The sequence below is a fragment of the Merops nubicus genome, unplaced genomic scaffold (genome assembly GCF_000691845.1).
Source record: "Merops nubicus isolate BGI_N331 unplaced genomic scaffold, ASM69184v1 scaffold5455, whole genome shotgun sequence".
Lineage (NCBI taxonomy): Eukaryota > Metazoa > Chordata > Aves > Coraciiformes > Meropidae > Merops > Merops nubicus.
The window spans coordinates 46,361-69,315 of record NW_008608844.1 but is presented as its reverse complement, the minus strand read 5'-3'; the positions used below and the strand labels follow the sequence as shown (position 1 = coordinate 69,315).

At 38.3% G+C, this 22,955-nt stretch overlaps 1 protein-coding gene across 1 annotated transcript in view; it reads left to right on the top strand.

The window, feature by feature from the left end:
* PPAPDC1A (phosphatidic acid phosphatase type 2 domain containing 1A) overlaps nt 1-18,166 on the top strand; it is a gene marked incomplete at its 5' end in the record, with an annotated part of 30,642 nt that extends 12,476 nt beyond the window's left edge. Inside the window, 2 exons of the mRNA XM_008940376.1 lie at nt 13,730-13,900; nt 17,967-18,166. Coding sequence (XP_008938624.1) covers nt 13,730-13,900; nt 17,967-18,166 — 371 coding nt within the window. The remainder of the gene's footprint in view (nt 1-13,729; nt 13,901-17,966) is intronic.
* Nucleotides 18,167-22,955: the final 4,789 nt, after the last annotated feature.

Here is a 22,955-nt window from a genome sequence, read left to right as displayed (position 1 = left end):
TGTAGGGAAGAAGCTTAATTACCTTACAGTCTAATTATCCCTCTTGCCTAACTTTATCTTTTCAGGTAAAATTTGTAAGCTAAGGTTAAGGAATATACTTGATTTCATAGCCTGCAGAAGACTTCGTTGTGATGTTGTAGACTTTAGTTGTATGTAAAGCTCAGACCATTGTTCTTCTGACAGATGTTTTCAGATAAAAGGACTTGGAGTTACACTGGAGATCTAAAGATCAATTTTCATCTGTGAACTGCAGTGACAGCTCTTCTCAGAAAGCTCAAGACTAATTTGAAAATGGATGGCTATCAACTCAACTCGGACAGAGAAGGCTGGCACATCAATTTCTGGCCATCATTAAGGAAGAAGTCTCATTACAGCACTGGCAAATATTGAGATTCCTTGAAATTGCCATTGCAGCAGAGTACTGACAACAAGCTCTACAATTCATTCAGTATGGTATTGTGTAGCATTTCTGTATGAGAACAACCCAAATGTAGAGCTGTTTTGAAATCCAGTGTGTTGTTAGCTCTTACTTACTAATATATCCTTCAGTGTGGAGTTTTCTTTAAGGTAGGTGAGCTCAACTGTGGGCTGTTTTAGGCAGCACTTGGGAGGTAACAGTCACAGAATGGTTTGAGTTGGACAGGACCTTATAGATCATCCAGTTCCAACCCCCCTGCCTTGGGCAGGGACATCTGCCACTAGACCAGGTTGCTGAAAGCCCCATCCACCCTTGTCTTGAACATATCTAGGAGGAGAGGGCATCCACAACTTCTCTGGGCAGCCTGTTCCAGAGTCTCACCATCCTCATAGTGAAGAATTGTTCCTAATTTCTTATCTAATTTTCCATCTTCTAGTTTGAAGCCCTTGTCCTATCACTACAAGCCCTTGTAAAAAGTCCCTCCCCAGCTTCCTTGTAGGCACCCTTCAGAAGCTGGAAGGCTGTAATAAGGTCTTCCCAGAGCATTCTTTTCTCCAAGCTGAACAGCCCAAACTCTCTCAGTAAGAGGTGTTTGAGCCCTCAACCTCCTTATTGCCCTAGGGATCTTGCATTCCACCAATAGCCAAGAAAAAGCCATTCCATAGGCAAGAAAAGCTTGGCTACTGCCACGTATGTGAGAAGCAGGCAAACAGTCCAAGCAAAACTGTGGCTTGGTTGCATGCTCATTGTATTCACTGCAGAAACACATTTCCTTGCTCTCTTTTGACTTTAATTTTCAGTCAAACCCTGGTCTCGTGAAGGATATGCCTTCATCATCCTCTGCCAAGAGGAAAATAAAGAATTGTAGGTCCAGTCAGAATACCTGTTTTGAGAATTAGAAGCTGATATTTGTGTGTGAATTTGTCCCCAGTCCCATCAGCTGTGAAATGTTTTGGTCAGGAATGTCTGCTAGAAGCAGTCCTTGCTCTTAATCTAATCTTGGTAATTAATCTTAATCTTGGTTCTACATCTGTAGTGACCAAGGGTAGGACTTTCTGTCACAGCATTTTTATTCTGATCAGGCACATGCTGTTGAAGACAGTGTTAGGACAGTCTCCTCTTGTAGCACTGTTTCACATCATGGTGTGGTCCTTGAGTGCACAGTAAGAATAAACCAGAGTGTGTATGAGAGTCTTCTGCCTAGACTAGAGCTACTTGGAAGTGAAATCAACCACTCTGTTTCCATGAGGGCTTTAAATCTGTCTACACGGTGATCACCTTCATGATTTGGGGTGTTTGTTTTCTACTCTGTTAAGTTAGTTGTAATCAGTCTCCAGATGCTACTGGTTGACTCAAAGCCCTTTTGAGCAGCAAGAGTGATAGAGATGACTCACATAAGTACATGTTCTTGTAATGCAAATAACCCTGAGCCAATCCAGAATTATTACAGTAAAACCAAGAGTATCAACTTCAATTCTGTTGTAAGCAAAAGAAAAATAAATCAATAAACCCCGTGACATTTAATTCTAAAGTTAAAATGCTAGGCACCTTTCTTTAGCCTGATTTATCAAATTGCAGAAACCTGTCATAAAGATCTCTGAAAACATTCATTTAGGTCTCTTGAAAGTGAGGGGATGTTAATCATCTCTTGAGATAAAAGCTATGAGATAAATGCAGGAAATCAAATGTATTATTTATCTCTGAGAAAAGTACAGAAATCTACAAAAAGCCTTGTTTGGATTTTGCTATTACTGTCAGTTCTATATAGAAAGCACCAGCTATTACAGATAAATAGCTAATTTTTTTTTTCCTCCCTTTTGCAGAGGAAATAATGAAACCAGTGTTTTATCTAACAAAAAATACACAAAAAGTGGTTATGCAAAATTTTTTTTTTTTTTTAATACTGCCTTGTTGCAGTCAACTGGTTTCTCTGGTGATTTTCTCTTGGGACTTTTAGGTTTTGCTTGTTTCAGTCTGAACTAGGACAGTCTGTCTGGGGTTCCTACATTCTGTTTAAACAACCAGAAACCTTTGGAAGCTTCACGTTGGAAGGCAATGCAAGCTGGACTCACAGGTAGAGCTGGCAGTGGATAATAGCATAGGAGACCTTTTAAAAAAAAAATAAAAATTCACTTGCAGTGGAGGAGAGGGGAAGGAAGAACATCTTTGAATGATTTTTCTGAGGGAATTAATCAGAAAATAGAAATCAGAATGGTTGACCAGATGTTTTTGATATCATAGTGTTTCAACAGACACTTGGGACTAAATATGGTTTGGACTGAGGAGGGATGCTCAGTGATGCAAGAAGTTCTCTATCTTATGATTAGCTATTTTACTGTTCATTGTATTAACCTGTTTTCTTTGCTGATCTCCCTGGTATGCAGTGATAGGATGCGTGAGAATTGTTCAAAGCTGTGCCAGGGGAGGATTAGACTGGACGTTAGGAAGTATCTCTTTACAGGGAGTGTAGTCAAACCCTGGAACAGGCTTCCTAGAGAGGCAGTCGATGCCTCAAGCCTGTCAGGTTTTGAAAGGCATTTGGACAATGCCCTTAATAACATACTTTAACTTTTAATCAGCCTTGACGTGGTCAGGCAGTTGGAGTAGATGATTGTGGTAGGTCCCTTCCAACTGAAAAATTGTTCTGTTCTATTCTATTCTGTTCTGTCTTCCTTCATTACTTACATCAAATCAATTTGTGTGGATGAACACAAAAATGAAAGCTACTAATGAATAAAAAAAAAAAAATGAAAAAAGAAAATAATAAAAAAAAAGAAAATAATTAAAAATGGAACTAGTAGTTGCTACAGATAACAAAAAAGTCTAAAGGGTTAAAAGAGATTTCTGTTATTAAACAATAGAATAGAATATCACTTTCTGGTGTTATTCAGTATGGCAAGTAGGCTACAGTCCAAATGAAAAAGTGTATCACTGTGTCCAGAGAATGCCTCTTGCAGTAGGGTAGGTAATGGGTAGGAGCTAAATATGAGGAGCAGGAGTAAAATTTGAATGTACCTGTTCATGGGTCTGGCCTTGACTAGGTTACCCAAAATAAAATGTTATGTAGCATACCTTGGAAATGCCTATTTATCTCTAGCAATTATAGTCTGGATAATTGGTTCACCAGATACCAGAGTCTGCATTTGTTTGGAGGTGTCCCATTCCTCCTAGATAAAATCTGCTTATTTGGGCAGAAAGCATTCTCAGGATTATACCTAAATTAGTTTTCTGTCCAGTGTGTTCCTTGGTACTGGGGGGAGGGAAGAGAAACCTTTTGGGATTTTTCCTTTTCTGAAGTAGCTATAAAGTCTCTGACAGTTGGGTCAGGGAGTCTTCTTGGTGTGAACTGTCATCTTAGACAGGTGAGGAATACTGCAACTGCTCTTAAAACAAGTAGTGCCTTTGCTGTGGACCTGCAGGTTGGTTAATATTTTATTTTCTCCTTATCTCCACAATTAGCTGTCCACTCAGTGTGGTTTGTCACTGTATAGTGCATTGCTGTTGGATTACCCCTGAGGAGCTGCCTTCCCGGATGATATCAAAGCTGATTATACAGTTCATCCTTGCACCAGATTTGCTTGATGAAGCACAAATTAAATGAATGTAGTATTTGTGATGTGTGGTGCTGTCACTAAAAAGAAAAAAAAAAAGACTGAAAAATATTATGTCTTTAGAGTGAAAGGACAGCTAGCTCCTCCTCCCCTTTTTCACTGAGTAATTGAAATTAGTCAGTTGTAAAAATGAAAAGATTTTTGTATTTTAAAAGCCATTCATTTGTTTGAAAAATTAAAACGATTTATGTGCTTCAGAGTGAAGAAATTATTGGATTTCAGTAGAATTGTTTGCTATCCTGTGATAATTTCTATAAAATATGACTGCAGTGCATGTAATTATAGTTGGGTATCTAAATTTGAACTGTTAATTATCTTTAGCAATTTCATGGAGGATAATCATATTTCCTTCAGTTGAAAGTGAACATTTTAAGTAACAGATGAGCTACAAACCACAGGTTTTTGGCAGTAATTGCTGTTGCTCCCCTATTTTCAAGATAAATCTCTTAATTAACAGCTATATTCCAGTGTTCTGATGAAATATTTCATCCTTTTAAAGAAGAATCCAGGGAAATAAGGAATGGATTTCTTAAATATGCAAGGCAAAAAATAAAATCTCCTGTGGGTTTTATTGGCTTCTTAATTCAAACTGTAAGTATACTCAGGAATGGTTGCCTTTAATGCATTTAGCTCTTCTGTGACATATTTACCTCTCAGTACTCAATAACAAAGGCTGTTTGAATTCATGAGGGGCTTGTGAGATGAACTCTTTAAAGTTTAGTTTTCCAGCTCTCATAATAATAGATCAACTCTTGCTAGTTTCTTTGAGGTTCAGGTTGTGGATATATGTCAAGCATACCTCCAAAAGATTTTCCATTTTTCCTGAATTTTATAAGGAGGTGGCTTTGTAATGCATGATATCATGTCAGTGTGAAACAGTGACCCCTTGCTGGTATTAATCATCCAAAAGATTTTCTATTTTTTCCTGAGTTAAAAGTGTATTTTTAATACATGATATCATGTCAGTGTGAAACTGATTCCTCACTGGTATTTATCCTGCATAGTAAACACATTCTATGCATTATCTTTTACACTGTAGATTTTAACATATAGTATTTTTAATTTATTTTCTTTTAAATGGTAGTACATAGTAATATATTTTCTCCTTTTCTCTGCATGATTAAAGAGATGAATCCCAGTTTTACTGCGTACTCCAGAATGGACAGCAACTTTGTTTTTTCTGTCTTCAGAGGTTCTAGACTGGATTGGAAATGAATATAGTCCCTGATTATCTCGAGGAAGCTATTTAAAAGTTTCTCTAATGAGAGTTATTTACAAGTTTGGAGCCCAGCATTGAATTCAGTGACAGTGCAATGTAGCTCTGCAGCCGCTCTCCTCTTGGTGTCCTGGTTCACTTTGCCACTAGAAGTGTGGTTGAAGAAGGTTCCAGATCACTTGTGTTTTTTCCCCCCAAACCACTACTCTTTACATAACCCCCCCAAGGATAAGTTCTTTGTGCAAATGGTGAATAGATCAGGCTTCATTGCTTTGCACTTTGCAGTGTAGCAGGAAAAAAAATAACATTTTTCTCACAGCATGAAAAGGAAAAGCAGAGATCTTCTCTATAACCCTTACTGCTCTGGCTGTGCATAGTCTTGGGGTTTCCCTGGTTTCTTTTTGAAGTATTTAAGGGGATTATTTGCAGGCAGTACAAACACTGGTATAATCCATCAAACTCCATGATGCTGCCTACCCTGCTGCGTCGTGTGTTTGACAGAAGCATTCCAGTCCTCCACTATAACAAGTTTTTGTCCATCAAGGTGCTTTTTAAGTTGTTTTTTTACTGTATTTTACATGCTAATCTGTATGCTTGTGCCATTTCACTTTAAACAAATTTTAAATTAAATGCACATCCCTGAAAGATTGATACAAATGCTTGGCATGGTGAAAGAAAGGACAAGTAGTTGAGCAGGATGTGATCTGTTATCAAGGATGCTACTGATGGCATATGTATGGCAAAATGGGAAGCAAAAAGCTACCCTGATCCAATGTGTGGGACTTTGGTATACTCCAATGTTGAACTGGAAAGGAAAAATTGCTCTTGACAGGGATTAACTGTAGTTAGATACCTCATAATTCCCTGAGTGACAATAATTTGTATTACAGTTGGGGAGTTGATGATATAAAGCAGGTGGCTATATACTGTATTATGCTAAGGTCTAGCAGACAAATTTATTCTCTGTTTATTGATAATTGACAGTGTAATAGCTGTTTAATTAGTACTGACCTGGTTGAATTAAATTAAAAAATAAATTTAACTTTAATTTTTTTTTCCCAAGAAACTAGAGGTATAGTATCAGGACTTTATTTCATAAAGGGGTGCACATCTGATCTAAACAACAACAAAAAATATCAGTTAACACTTGGTGTTGCTGGTGCCTGGAAGGAGAAGAGTGCATTAGCCAGGGACCACAGCAGAGCAGCACCACCATGGGTGTCCTCAAGGATGTGCCCATCATCATCTGTCTTGGGTCCAACTAATGAACTTGTATCAGATTTAAACCTAATTTTACCACATGTAATTGAGAAGCATGGAGAGATTGTCAGTGAGTAAAAAAAAAAAAAAGAAAAAAGGGGGGGAAAAAAAAAAAGTAAAAAGATGACTTTCTAGGCTACACTTGTATGATTAGGGCTGAGTTTGCAAGCCAGTCTCTTGCAGCTTATATTAAAGCTAAGGCTGCTTTGATTAGTGCATGAATGCTGACCTCTTCTCTTCAAAGTAATTCCAGAATCTGAGCCCTTTTCAGCTTGTCATTACTGTGTTCTCAGAGAAAGGGGGTTTGTTGAAGGTTTTTGTCAACAGAAGTCACAAAGCAGGCTATGGAGCAAGTGCACTTTTAGGACTTCTTGTAAGTGACATCATTAACTGAACAAATCAGAATTTAGTTCTCACTTTTTAGTAGACATAAGATGCATCCTGAGACCACTTTAGATATTTCAGGTGTAATGAGGTGTCTTAAAAGGTGCATAAAAATAAAATATGTCAGAAAAAAACCAAAGCAGGTTCATGGCAATTCACTGTGACAGTCCTGCAAAAACAACCTAATGAGGAATGCTCTAATTCCTTGCTTTTCAGGTAATAGAGGTCTATTTTTTGTTCTAACAAGTCTCTCTCTCTGATAGCTCCTTTTTGTTTCCAAAGTCCCTGCATACATTTGTATTTTGTGATGTGCTTTTCATGTTGCTTCTGCTGAACTGGCTTTCTTTGTGAAACGAAATTAATAGAGCTAAGCCAAAGGGAAGGTGATTGACTGTCCCACTTGGAGTTAAAAAAAAAAAAAAAAAAGGAAAAAAGAGAAAAAAGAAATTATTTTGCCTGTGATAATAAGCTCAAGACATTCTCTGGGAATTGTACTTTTGTAAAATCCTATTTGAATTGAATTTCAGTATTAAAATTTATGCAGCCATTTGGTATCATATTTTTTCCTTCAGGAAAGATAAATATTTCAGTCTTTGAACAGTGTGAAACTGAAAACATTCACCAGTAGCCCTAGCTAAAACTGCAGTAGGCTGCTGTGCAATTCCAGTGCTGAATAGTATGTGTTTGCATTTGGAAAATATACAGTAATCACTGCAAGTATAAAGCTTTACAGACAAAGAGGTGGATCGTTTTCTCTGATTGTTATGCAGGCCAGTTAAATGGTTGTTTTGCAGTTTAATCATTTGTTGCCACTTAAATAAGTTGAGGATTTTTTTCTTCTGCTCCAAAGCTGCTTAGTGTAAAAAAAAAAAACAAAAAACCAAAACATGTATTGTGTGCTTAGCAAAGCATCCATTAAAACTGGGGTAGTTTCATTTCCAGAAAACACCCACAAAAGCAATTACATTTTAAATGAATAATTTATTTGGAGTGCTTTTGATCAGAATCTTCTTTGCAGTTTCTCACTTTATGCATTTCAACTTGGTGATGTTTGGTCTGCACACATAGGTTTTTAACTCCCCTGCCTTAACTATATATCCCACTTAATAGTGTGATATATAGGAGGTCAGATAAAAAGATCAGCTGATGTTTTCTGGTTGCCAACTCTGATCTTTTGAACAATCCTTATTTAGCAAGAGCAACAGGCAGTGTTATCTTCAGGGAAAAAAAACAGAAGACTTTGTGAACTGGACCAGCTTGAAGTGGTGACTTCAAGTTGATCGATTCCATCTGTAACTGGTTTTCAAAAGTCCTGTTCTGAGAAGGAGAATAAGGAATTAATTTTGATGAGCAGAGACAACCTGCTTGGTCTTTAATGCCCTGCTGGCTTGGACTAGATGACAGAGCAGTCTCTGAATAGTTTATAGCCATGCTGCAAACAAAATCAGTCAGACACCTTTGCCTCATAGGGCTACATTATGAAGAAGTGAAACACCTAGAACAAGTATAAAAAAGAATGGAAATTGATTTAATTTTTCACAAACTAATGCTTATTCATGACTGAAAGGCTACCTAGGTGCCATTAACATGGAGAGTACATAAGCATTATTAAAGATTCTTTGTAGATAATGCTTTGAAATAAAACCATTAAAAAACAGAACAAAAACATAATGCATGGGAATTCCAGCAATGCCTTTAAAGAAACTCAAAACTTGAGTAACATGCACTGTGAATCTCAATTTCCTTCAGAATCTGTTCAGAAAGGTACAAAGATGTGCAAATCTAGGTTTTTCACTGGTGTTTAAATAGCCTGTTTGCCCTACATCAATTATCTGATGCTATCATCAGATCAGGAAATGGAAGTAAGCAATAAGGGGACAAATCAAATAATGCTTAAGGTATTTTCCTCTCATTTCAAGTCTTATCCCCTTAAAGTTAATATGTCCTTGTGCTCAGCACTGGTGAGGCCACATCTTGAATAGTGTGTGCAGTTTTGGGCCCCTCACTACAAGACCCTGAGGTGCTGGGCTGGGTCCAGAGAAGGGCAACAAAGCTGGTGAAGGGTTGGGAGCACAGGTTTTATGAGGAGCAGCTGAAGGAGCTGGAGTTGTTTAGCCTGCAGCAAAGGAGGCTCAGGGGAGACCTTCTGGCTCTCTACAACTCTGTGAAAGGAGGTTGGAACCAGGTGAGGGTCGGTCACTTCTTCCAATTACAAGCAGTAGGACCAGAGGAAAGGGCCTCGAGTTGTGCCAGGGGAGGTTTAGGTTGGATAGTTGAAAAAATTTCTTCCCTGAAAGTGTTGTCAAGCCCTGGAACAGGCTGCCCAGGGGGAAGGAGTGAAGTCCCCATCCCTGGAGGTATTTAAAAGATGTGTAGGTGCGGTGCTGAGGAACACGGTTTAGTGGTGGACTTGGCAGAGTTAGCTTAATGGTTGGACTTGATGATCTTAAAGGTCTTTTCCAACCAATTCTATGATTCTGTTAGCTCACAGCATCTATTCCTATAAGACTTAAATTCTCCCTTTTCATTCCAAAATTCCCTTCATCTCTGTTAATTTCTTAAGAAACCAGAGCTGCCTTATTTAAGAGAACATTTCAATAATAACCTTCAGAAGGCAGAGGGAGAACAGTGAGGCAGCACAAGCCTTGAGCTAGGGCACAGATCCTGGCTCTCTAGGAGCCAGGTTTCATCCTTTAACTGAGCAAACCCCCTCTGCTTTCTGTGCTCCACCTTGCCTCCTCTGCCTTTATCTTTTGTTGCTAAGCATTGTGTGACAGTGTCCTCTCTGTGTTTGCACAGCACTTAGAACTATGGTAACCTTGTCTCAGCTGAGAACCTTCTAGAACCACTACAATGCAAATAATTCTATTTTCCATCTTTCAATATAGTCATAAAAACTCCAGTATTTTATCAAGCCCTGACAGAACATGTGGCTGGTCTCAGGAGAGGTTTTCCTGTGTTCAGCAACTTGTAGCATCAGGACCTTGATTTGAGTTAGCTACACCGATTGTTTAAAACACCTCATTTCTTTATGTTGTATGTTTGATTCATTTGTATCTTTCCAGTGCTTAAAATCAATTAAATATTTGTGTCTGGAATTTGCACAAACATCTATCTGGAGTTAACTTTGCCTTAAACTAAATCAGATTTTCTCCTTTTCAGCCATGTCAATGTCTCCAAAGAGGGCTGGCTGGTGTCTTCTGTTGCTTTTGCCTTCTTTGTATAAACAGAGTAATAATTTCTCATGATCTGGGTAGAAACCAACTTAACAGAAATATTTGTGTAGATGATGATCAGTGCTTTGCTGATTCTTTGGAATACATCCTCTTATGCAGAATGATAGTTTTTATTGTAACATTAGGCAGTGTGTAATATTTTAGGGCACGTGATGTGTGGGTGTGTTTGCATTGCTTTTGTGATACAGTGAAGTACTGACTCTAGCCAGTGTAGGAAAAAAAACTTCAAATATATCCTACTGATTGACCAATTCTTCAATGTAAATATAACTTACAGGGCCAAGATACTTGGAGAGTGAATTGCTTTTCTTAATGTTATTGAGTGACAACATCTTCAAAATACAGCCAGCAATCAAAGTGGCCTGCATGGAGTGCACAGTGATGGAGTTGTCTTGGAATATGTAGTTACCTTTATGATGGGTATTCACACACCCCAGTGTTTCACTGTTAATTAAAAAGGTTCTTTTTGCTGCTGACTCTGCACACACTGGGACTGTTGGGTCAAGCAGCTCTTTCTGGATGTGCGTGCTCTAGGGTAAGGGAAGTCAATCTTACAATATTGCAATGTAAAGCTGTTCTGCAGGATATTAGTTTCATAGCCACAAGCTAGAGCATTGTTATATTACTTCTGCGTCTTACATTAGGTCTAAGTTCCCCTGGAGGAGTTTTTATGAGTCTCTTTTCTTCCTGACCTTTGGTTTGGAGAAACACATCAACCATCTAAGGCAAAATTTACCTTTGTGTCTAGTGCAAGTATAGATCCTGCTGAAATGCCATATTCACTCATGCAAATGTGGCAGATCCTGGACAAAAAGAAATAAATTCTGGGGAAATAATTTTTGAAAAACATCACAGGTTGTGCTCTGAAGCCCATTTAGCAAAATCTGCTGCTGCTGTTCACCACACTGGTGATTGCTAGTAAAATGGCCTGGGAAATGCTGAATACCACTCTGTGTGAGCTAAACACCTTCTCTGTAGTTTGGGCAGTATTTTAAATTGCTAGGCAGTGTAGGTTGCCTGAAAATGAAGCCACAAAGCACTTGATGTTTCTGCCTGCTGTCTTCAGATTTCAGCTTGTCTTCTTCTAAAGATCTAAACAATAATGAACTGAGATGGAAAATAGAAATATGAAAATAAAGCTAATTTTTGAGAGGAAGTATTTGAAAGCATTCATCCCAAGGTTGCACCTGATAGTGGATATCCAAGGTAGATTTAATTTTGCTCACTCCAGTTACTGAACTGGAAGATGGAATGATGCACTTGAGTCCTGTCCTTGTAGTCTCAGGTAAGTTCATGCATGTGTCTAGTTCCAAAGGTCTGCAGAATGGACAAACCTAGGTCTGCTCACACAGATGGGAGTGCATGGTGTTAGCCACCAAAAAAGCCCCAGCCCTATAAAGAGCTGCAGATCTTTGGTACAAAAGAATGCCACAAAAATCTAATGCAACAGGCAGAATACAAATTAGAGCAGTGTGGTCTCTTGTCCCATTCCAGTGACTACTCTAGCAAATGGGAGAGGCACAAGAGAAAGTCTACACTGGAAAGGAGAAGAAATGTTTCCTTCTTGGTTTACATGTGCCAGTCTATACTGGGTACTAAGAGTTGGAGAGGGTGTTTGAAAAGAGAGGGAAGAGATACCAATTTTCTGAGATATGTTGTCAGGATCATAGATCTATTATTTCCATGGTAGCTATAGCCTGGTGCTCTGACTATGCATCTCACAGCTTGTTTCTGTGTAAGACGTGCTACTTTTAAGAAAATACATTCATTTCAAGAATACCATGACACAGAAATGTCAGGAGAAATTATTTTGTCTTATCCAATAGATAGTCTGAGAGGCAAAGCAAGTGTATGTGACTTTCCAAGGTCTGTACACAAGAAGGTAATCCAGTCTGCAAGAAATCTTACATATTCAGGATTGTTTGTTAGTTTTAGAAGTTTGCCTCCCACCATCTTCTGACAAATATGGAATCAGCGCTGGTTGAAAGAACTTCTAGGAAACTATATACTTGGTATAGTGGTTTGACAACTGATCAGCATTCTGTCTTGTTCTGCCACAACCACTCTAAAGAAGTGATTTATTTGTGTGTCTGAAGATGAAATGCAAGTATCTTCAGTAATTGCATTCAAAGAGCAGTGTAGTATAAACTATGAAACAACTCTATTGTACCAGCTAAAATTGACCATCCCATGGATTTATAAGAAGGACAAAAAGTGATTATCAAATCTAGTATTTGGGAACATGAGAAGGGCATTTGAAAAGCCCTATCAGGAGATTAAAAAAAAGATGCATGTCTGACCCAACACTGATGGTGATTTTATCATTAAATTCACTGAAAGCAGAGTCAGAAGAAAATTATGTATTGTGAAAGAGAACGTTAGCTCTTAGGGAGGTGCTTAGATATAGCAAAGACAAAAAGTATGAAGCTAGTCAGAAAACAGACTTCAAATGCTTGGATAAAGAGTTATAATTTTGCTATCTGTTGTTTATGTGCTTATGTTCTATTTTGATCTGTGCAGTTAGGAGCAAAATTTGAGTATGACATTTATGGAGAAAATAGATAAGTTTCACAGAGCTACTTGTTCAGCTGCAGCACTAATTTTCATAATTTTTTTAAAATTTAAAATGCATATTTAAAAAAAAAAATAATTGTCTATGTAAAAGTCCATCTCGTATCTCTCTGGAAGGTGCAGATCTGCAAGAGGAAATAAATTCAGTACAGAAACTTGGTGCCTGAGTTCGGTTGTCACTGCCAGTTGTTCATGTTCTATATAAAGAGGTTAATGGAACCTAAAAATCTCATTTAAATGTAATTCAATTGCAGTACAAGCTGAATGAATCCTTTCCTGCTTTGAACCTTAGCTTTGGAATAGGTCTAAAGTCAGGAAAGACATGCTAAAGTTTAAGCATGAAAGAGCTTTTGTGACTCAAGCTAAAAATTTCCCTAAACGTTTAATTTAATGTTCAAATAAAATCAGTGATTCTTTTCCACAGCCGATGTCTCGCTCAGAGGAAGAAGGTAAAATGCTAAAGGGGAAAAAATTAAATTGCTGTTGGATAGATGAATGTCTAGAGGTACCAGAGTATTTGCAGATTTGTCAGATTATGTGAAAGCTGAATATCTTTGAGAAGGACGTTGATGTGCTTTGCAGTGCTCACTTGCCTGATTGCCTGCATTGCTACGTAGATAACACCACTTCTGGGGAGATGTGTGTCATGGATCTTGTGGGAGATTGCTCTTCCCATTAAGCCCCCAAAGAACTGTATTTTGTTCAAGTTTGTAAGATCATGATTGCTTTATTAAACACACACACACAAAAAAAAAATACAAGGAAATCCTCCACCTAGGCAATTTCCTGTCTCCCTCTAAAATACTGTTGTAGCAGCTTGATTTACATGATTACCACTGAAATCACCATTCAAATTATGAAACTCCCTCATTTTGTTTTTGCAGATGAGTCCTCATTTTACCTCAGCTCCTAGTGTCACCCTGGAAAGTTCAAGACCTCTCTGCATTAGAAGGACCTTGCTGTCAGATCTGAAAGGGTAGTATTGTACAGTGTTAATGACAACATACTGTAATTATGTGTTTTTCTTTATCAGTTGCATTTTCAGGCCTTGGCTTTACCACCTTCTACTTAGCTGGAAAGTTGCATTGCTTCACGGAGAATGGCCGGGGGAAGAGCTGGAGGCTTTGTGCAGCAATTCTCCCACTCTACTGTGCCATGATGATTGCCCTGTCCCGTATGTGTGATTACAAACACCACTGGCAAGGTGAGCCAGGGAGATACCATTTTCCTACTGTTTTTTTTAGCAGCTTTATATTTCTTTGATTTTATTTTTTCATTAAATCACAGGAGTTAAAATACAGTAGAGTGCTGTAAATTGTCTTTGCTCCTGGATTGATGTTGATGGTTTCAGTGTCTGAAAACCCTGCAGGGGCCCTTTACCATTCTATCAGTTTACATCAGTGCCATAGCTGTAGGCTGGATCTGTTCCAGTGTGGGTCTCTTTCATGGAGCGTAGACCCTTCAGGAACAGAGTTCTCCAGCATGGGTCCCCGTGGGGTCACAAGTCCTGCCAGCAAATTTGCTCCACCGTGGGCTCCTCTATCCATGGATCTGCAGGTCCTGCCACAGGACTCTGCTCCAGCAGGGGTTTTCCATGGGGTCACAGTCTACTTCAGGCATCCAGCTGCTCCATTGTGGGGTCCTCCATGGGCTGCAGGTGGATAGCTGCTCCATTGTGGACCTCCATGGGCTGCAGGAGGACAGCCTGCCTCACCATGGTCTTCACTATGGGCTACAGCAGAATCTCTGCTCCATTATCTAAAGCACCTCCTCCCACTTCTACTTCACTGACCTTGGTGTCTGTAGAGTTGTTTCTTTCACATATTCTCACTCCCCTCTCTGGCTGCTGTAATTGTTGTGCAGCAACTTTTTCCCTCTCTTAAATATGTTATCCCAGAGGTGCTGCCACCGTTGCTGATGAGCTCAGCTTTGGTCAGTGGTGGATCTGTCTTGAAGCCAGCTGATATTGGCTTCATCAGACATGGGGGAAGCATCTGGCAGCTTCTCACAAAAGCCACCCCTGTACCCCCCCACTGCTACTACCAAAACCTTGCTACACAAACCCAATACAAAAACATCTCATTCTGTTAATTCCTCTAAATTTCAACTGAGTACAGCACATCCCTGTCCCATGGAGCACTTTATCTCATACAGCATGCTAGAGGAAGACCAATCCATGCTTTTTCTTGCACTGTCTTTTGTGTTTGTCCAGCATCCTGTCCTCCCATAGCTGCTTAGCCTTGACATGTTTTTAAGGAGACTCCTGGTTTCCTTGTCTTATTACAGGGGTCATTACTCCTCTTTGCTCACTGACACTCAGAGTCAGAGAGAGCCTCCAGCACAAAGCTGCTGAACACGAGGTGTGTGCCTCACCAGGCTGGCAGGGGGCACAGGCAGCAGTTACAAATCTCATGCTCAGTGTGTGACACTTGGCTGATTTAAACTCCCTGCTAAAGAGAGAGAAGAGTGAGTGAGCGTGAATGTGAGTGTGCACGTCTACTCTCAAGTCATGCTGGTGTGTTTACAGTGTGTGCTATCTCTTGGTGAGGGTAAGGGTTATTTATGTACTGAAACTCGTTCTATAAGGCAGATTATTATGGAGTATTTTATATGTGAGAGAAAACTACACCCAAGGGATTGTGACTGTGTCCATTACAGCTCCTCATATTTTTGTCTTTGACGTTTAAGGAGATGGAGCTGAAAACTCAGCTCTACACAGGCTAAGAGCGGTGCTGGCAGACGTTATCCTGTAGGTAACATGTTTTTACCTGGAAAAAAAAGCCTACATTCCCAACAGAGAGATTAGTTCACTCTGTAATATACAGCTCAGAAGTGCAGGCTTCATCTCCTATGCTCAGTAAAGTCAACTAATTGTGTTAAAATACTAATGGTGTCTTTGCGATAGTGTCTTAAATATGCTTCAGGGAATGAAGAAGGCCCATCAGTATAATGTCCAAGACTCAGCATACTGTAGGTGAAAGATGAAGTGGAGGATCTTTACATTACAAAGCCATTGAGTGGGCTCAGAATGCTAATATTATGAATACTTCATGAGGTCACTTCAGTTTGGCTGGAGAATATAGTATTCAAGATCTTAGTGTCGGTATTGGTGAGTCTTAGGATATTTCATTGTGATTTCTGAGTGCATTGACTGCTTTTAAGTCCCTAGAACTCTGTATAGGCTTATAATGCTGAAAATGGTAATTTACTCATGATGTAAGTGGAAATTTTGTATTAAAAAAGTAAAGATAAATACAGAGCTCAAACAAAACACAAAACTGTTGTCTTCAAAACCAGGAGTCAAAGTAGCTGCCTGTGTAATTGCTCGTCATTCCCAGTCAAGGTCAGTTAGCTAGAAATCACTGACATAAAATGCAGTGAATTTGTATTGCTGTGATACACAATCCGAGGCCCAGACTTGCACAATTTGAATATAAGCATTTAGAAACAAATTATCTAAGCAAGTATTCACCAAGTTTTTACAAACTGATTGATGCTGTGGTAGTATTGCATAGTGAAAATTCTTGCCCTTGGTCCCTTTTGTACCATGATGCTCAACTTCCAGTGTGGGTAGGATAAGCTTCTGTTTGCTTGCAAATGCTGTGTGTACACACAATCACCTTTTAAAATCTTACTTGAGCCTCTATTACATTTCTCTGTGATAGATTTGTTACGTCCTTTCGCGTGTAGAAAGAGAACATAGGATTAGAAGGGATCTCCTAGATCATCCCATCTAGTCCTCTTCCTTAACAGACAACTGTGACTTATAATCACATTTCTTGAATTCATCCATCTCAATATTAAATTTTTCATGTTGTCTTGCCCTAGCTATTCCCGTTTAATGGCTCTTCAGAATCTCACTCCTCTGATGATCACAAGCCATTTATTACCCTCTGAAAATTGAACTACATGCCCTTTGTTCTAATATATACTAGACTGACAAATTAGGGCATTTAATCTGTATTTAATTATTTGAAACAAAAATAATTTGTATTGATTTACCCTTCTTTGTCATTAAACTCAATGATTCACCATTTTTCTTACACTGTAGCATCTTTAACTAAAAGTAAAATATGGAGACACAGGTACACACAGATTATGTGGTGCTTAGTAAATCTTGTTAAAATAAAAGATAGTGTCAAGTCAAATTCTAGCCATTGCCTTTTGTCTCACTTCCGTTATTGTTAGAGTACAAATCCAAGGCTTTTAAAGTCAGCATCTATTTTCAGTGAAATTTTGTTCTTATTGCTTGAAGATGAAGCACAAGATCAGGTGAGTTTGTTGGTTACGAGGCAAGGAGAACTTGGCAACAGAACAAATCTTCTGACCCTTCAGGTGCTGTGTGGTCCACATGGAAAACTTAAAATTGCCTTTATGTGAAAGCTGCAAGTAACTCATACAATGGCCTTATTTTATCTTATTTTCTGGTAGGAGTATGGGATAGTAAAGACCATCAAAGAAAGGTATTCAAAAGGTGTTAAATCAGTTACCAGGCATGCTTTGTCTTTGACCTTTCAGGTGCTTTTAGGAAGAATTCAGCCAGCTTCATATTGTTGTTGACGGCTGTTTTTCTTAGGGGCCTTTCAGGAGCTGCAAGTGAAATAAATTGTTCTAGCTGCAGTAGCCTACTTCCTGAAGGAAGATAATTTCCTATCTTATATTCTACCTGTTCCCTGTCTCATTGGAGAATGCTTTCTGGAATACAGAACCATCAAGAGTAGATCTGGCATTTAGCTGACATCTTTCCTGGGTGTGCCTGGGCAAAGACAAGGAGAAGACAGTAGTCAGTGCTTAGTTTTGGGGTGCATCTGTCAGTGGGACTGCTCTAGATTCAGTAAAATTCGGTGTAAAGTTCAGCTGTACTGTTTGTAAATAGAAAGCCTGGTGGTGGTTCTTGTAAATCATGGCAAAGAGAAGAAGATACATGGGTTGCCTAGCCACAGATGTTAGTCAGTGGTGAGCTGGAACATCATGAATGTTTAATGCCCATGGAGGCTGTTCTGTTCCCCTTGTTCATCTCCTGAGATGTAGCCATCTACATTTTGGGTACTCAAACTGTTGGAGATGTCTCCCGCTAAATCCTGATTTTGTGTCCTATTGTGATTGTGGCATTCAGCTCCCAATTCTTCATGAAAATTTGAAGTTCACGTTTTCTGAGATAACCAATTCCAGGTCAAAACAATGTCTTTTATTTACAGTTGTCACTACTGGCTGACCTTGCCATGATAACATGCTAATTTGCTTCTGTTTTTGTTGCTTTTCTTATCTAGATGCTTTTGTTGGAGGGATTATTGGCCTCATTTTTGCTTATATCTGCTACAGACAACACTACCCTCCTTTGGGTAATACAGCTTGTCATAAATCTTACGTCAGCATGCTGGATCAGAACTCAGTGAAGAAAGAAGAGAGACCTACAGCAGACAATGCTACTGGCCTGCCTCTAGAGGGAATAACTGAAGGTCCTGTATGACTTTAAGAAATGTGAGGAATGAACTTTTAGCCTTCTCACATTTCCTCCAAACTGGTCTCTTAACATGATGTTTCTTACTGTACGTGCTTTTTCATTTGTTTCTTTCCATTTTATAAAGAGAAATATTTTATTTTTAATGCCACAATATCATCATACTTTATAAAATTAAATTTTCAGTTCATATTGACTTGCTGAATTACCTGTTTTCTGTCTGCTGCAAACAGATGAGGGAAGGGGAAAGAACATTAATAAAAACAATCCCATATGGAGAATGGTTAAGAGAGTGATTTTAAGAATATGTGGTTGAGGATATAGTAGATCTGGAAACAGATTTTTCTGAAGTACTGAGTATCTCCTAGAAAGTTCTAGGGTGTCTTCAGGACTCATTAATTTTGATGGGTGTTGAGTAGACACAGCACTTTTCATCAGATGTTCAGCATCTGTTGTGGCCACTCATTTCCTTATATAATTTAATAAGTTAGGCCATCATCCTTATGTTTATCTTGTCACTAACATTAAAAACATCTCCACATCCTGGTAGAACTTCATCTTAATTGTCAAGTTGTGACAAGGTCATTCTGAGCTACTAATGATCAAGCAGCCGAAAGGTGTGAATGGTTCAGTGTTTGTAAGAGACAAGCCTCATGTGTTTGTAGCTCCACAGGATGATTCTGACATCTAGGAAATTCCACATTGTTCAAATTATTAGCTTACAATGATGTGTATGTTCATAAGGCGGATTAGAAATGTGGTATTTACATCATCAGCAATTTTTTGAAAACTCTTGCAGGAATCACTGTCAACACAAAATGTAGGAAAAGAACACCCACGACATTCAACAAACTGAAGTCTGTAAAACAATTTTTAAAAAAATCCTAAAACTCTTGAGGCTAAAGAAACACAATGTTTTCTGTGAAACTTGGTGTGCCACGTTCATTCTCGTGTGGTGACTCACTGCGGCGTTAGTGATCTAAAGAAATGCAAAGATTTTCATTTGTGGCTTTGGGCACACAACCATGAGTGCTTGTGGTGGTCTCCAGCACTGTAACATATTCAGAGGAATGCTGGAGGCAGTTCCCCACTAGACACATTCCACATTTTCAGCTCATCATGTTCTTGAGAATGGTGTTGATGAAGGTTGGTTTGGTACCTTGGTACCTAAGTTGAAACTCACCTGAATCAAAACCCTGTTGGTATGGAGAAGACTCCTAAGTGTGTGACTTTAATTTATTATTGGTAGGACCCTGTTTTGTTACTTATGCACTATGCAGTATACATCACATTCCTGTGAAATGATGTACCTTTGGATGGCAGGATGTCAGAGTCCACAATTTTTTTTCATAGCTATCCTGTGAAAGTGCAGGCAGATGTTCCAGACCCCATCTTGGCAGGTGACCGTTTCTTGGCCAGAGCTGCTGGTCAAAGCAATCAAGATAATGTTGATCAACGACCTTTATTACGGTGCTTTAGACTGGGAGAGACTGCTGCCATAGTTAAACTTTCTGTGCTCCTCTTGGAATATGCATTGGCCTTGTAGGCAATTTGTGATTCAAACAGCTCAAGGCCTTTACTTCAGGCTTGTCATTTACTTTGCTCTAAGGTAAGCTTTGTAGATTTATTTTTTTTTTTTTGAGAAGAGCTACTTCCTGATTGGCAACACTTGGATTTTTATAGAAATCAAGTAAATTAGAATCCCTTTAAAATTAAATGTAATCATTGTGTACAAGAGGATGCAAGCTGACTATGTATAAACTTGTACAATATGTGGAAATAACTATAAATACAAAGTTAAATTACGGGTTGGAATGTGATAAACATGAACCTAGGAGGGTTTTGTAGACATTAGGCTTGATCTACTTGTAAAACTGATACTAGCTTGACAGTGTCAGTTAAAGGTAGGAGTTTTTACTGACAGTTACAATATTCTGAGCTCTAGAATAGAGACAGTTTCCCAAATATAACTGCACTTTTGCTGGTGTACATATGCTAGTTCACAAAAATAGCAAATTTAAAGCAAAATTATTCTGATGTTGCAGTTGCACTGGATTTGACAGAACACTCCTCTAACATAACTGAGGTCTTATTCTAGAAAGCCACACAATTTAGTGGAGGTTTAATCTTTCTATGAAGTTTTTAAACCATCCTACAGAATTCTGTAACAGGAATATCATTTTTTATTACTTCATATGGGAGGATTAACAAAAGCCCTAGAATAAGGGTGTCATGTCTTTACATTGTATAGGGCTTAGCCATTAGCTTTTTCTTTCAGCAGGCACCCAAGTCTTCCAGGTTATATGCAAATGTTAAAAAAAAAAAAAAAAATCTTAAATTAAAATTAGAAGTTTAATACTGATCCATAGAGCATTTTGCATGTTTTTATATAGATCTGGCTTATTCTCAAAAATGAGTGGGGCCTCCTTACTCTGCTGTACACATTCCCAGGATTTTAATGGCTTTTGATACAAACACGCTGTCTTCTTTGGCATGCTGAAAGCTTATGCAGCCCTCAAGTGAGTAGTGGCTGTTGAAAGATTGGAATATGAAGTGTAATGAAGAATAAATACTTACATTGCAAGAGTAATTGGTGAATTTTGCAAAGCGGTAAAGAATAACATATTTTAATGGGAATAATTAAATTGAAAGTCATAAAACAGACAATGTAAAAGCTTTGATTAAAATGTAATTTAAACTAGGAAAGACTTAATGAAACTTCTGGAGGGATCTGTAGGTGCTGTAATTATCAGTGCAAAGTCAGCGTAGGGAAGGCATTTTTGTGGATCAATGTATTTTAATCTCATGCTTTCTCAATGTGAAGGAGATGTAATGTTGCAATGCACCAATAAAACAACACATGAATGTGGGTTTGTACATCTGTGTGTTATCTTTTTTTTTTTTTTTTGAGAAGAATAAAAGTTACTGAGTCAGTTTTGTTAATAAACTACATGTGGTATTAAAACCACAAGCCCTAATGTGACTGCATCGTTGATAAACAGCAGTTCCAAAAATCATTACTGTTACCACTAAAATGGAACAGCCTTCCTCCTGTAACCACTCTCCAACTTTCACCCAGGAAAAGGTACAGTATAAGTCTGCAAGGCTGAAATTTTGAAATTGTTAACCAGCTAAACTGCAACAGGTGCCTTTCCTATGTCACATTTCATATCTCAAATAATACTAGCAGTGCCAGATTTAATAACAAATGTGGATGGAGTGGAAAAGCATAACAAAATCTAATCAAACACAGCAGAAATAGCCTGACACCAGGAGAATCACGAGATTGTGAATCAGTCAGCAAAATATCCCCGTGATGAACACCCCTCTCAGGCAATGTGTTGGGAACAGAGCTGGAGTGTTTATACTGATTCATTCTCAGATTTTCTGTGTGCAATTGGATCTGATTTGACCCTCCTTTCCCCATGCAGCAAGCTCTGTTCAAAGAACAGCAAGGGTTTTTTTTTTTATTTAATGTGAAAGGAAAACCTTATTTTCCTTCTTTCTTTCCATGGCAAAAAAAATACTGTGCTAATGATATGGAGAAAAAAAATTGAGGTTTTTTTCTGAGTTGGAAAACTGACCTAATAGAAGGAGTAAAGTCTTGTACACAGCAGCATCAGGGTGATGGAGATGGAAAAGTTAGGCAAGTTTCTGTTGATTTCCAGAAGCAATAGGTAACAATGATTATAAAATTTGTATTACCTGTTCCCCAGTGTTACTGCTTAGAGTGGTGCTGTGCCAGCTGGGACACATACAGTATAGGTCCTGTATTGAAGAGTTATGTTTCTATTCATGCATGGAAAGAAAACAAATTTTTCTCTTCATGACACCAGCATAAACTGTATTGCATGGAGTTACTTCACAATAACATTCTTCTTATCAAAGCAAAATTTGAGATTTTGGTCTTCCATCACTGCAGGTTGGATCTTGCTTCCAATAAACTCTCATCAGCTTAAATAAGAAAATATAGTTTCTTTCCATACAGACATGTTCCATTGCAGTAGTCACCCTGCTGTGGGTGTGCTCTAAATAAAGTTAATTTTCAGGGCTTGTGTGCCTCAGTGTCTTGGGAAAGACACTTAAGAGATTCACAGTTACCATTTCAACAGGGCAGGTGTCCATCTGTATAACACAGAGGTTTAAAAGCTGCATGAATGGCTGTCTGATGGATAATTTCTCTCTTGCAAGAGAAAATGCTGAATATTTGTTATTTTTCTCCAGAATTCTCATTGATCAGAGAGTCTTAGCGTTGTCTCCAAATGTTCCAGTGATTTTCTCTGGTTTTTTTTTTTCTCAATTCTCTTCAAAACACAATCATACATAGAGACAGCTATGAGAAGACTTTGAAAAATTCAAACCAGTATAGATGAGATTAAAAAAAATCAAGCATTTAAAGAAAAATTAGCAAACTTTGCAAAATTCATTTTTATTCAGAGAAAGCAAAAGACTATCATGTTGATCAAATATTACACACTGCAGCTATACGTTCAATAGGATGGGCAATCTTTAGGTAAAGCTGTAAAGTAAAATTTAAGGCCATGCTAATATGCTTTAAGTCCAAAAAATAACAAAATTATATAAATTACAGAATAGCTAGGGGATTAGATACAATGTAAATATCAGTTAGAAATAGTTCCAAATTAATTAATGTAATTGATTCTATTTTAAATACAAAATTAAAGCACTTACTAGCGTTTTATTCCCACAGTTTAAAGGATATCTTAAAATTGCTAAGCAGAACCATATTGTTGAACGGGTAGGATCAACACCCACAGGCATAACCTGTAGGTATATT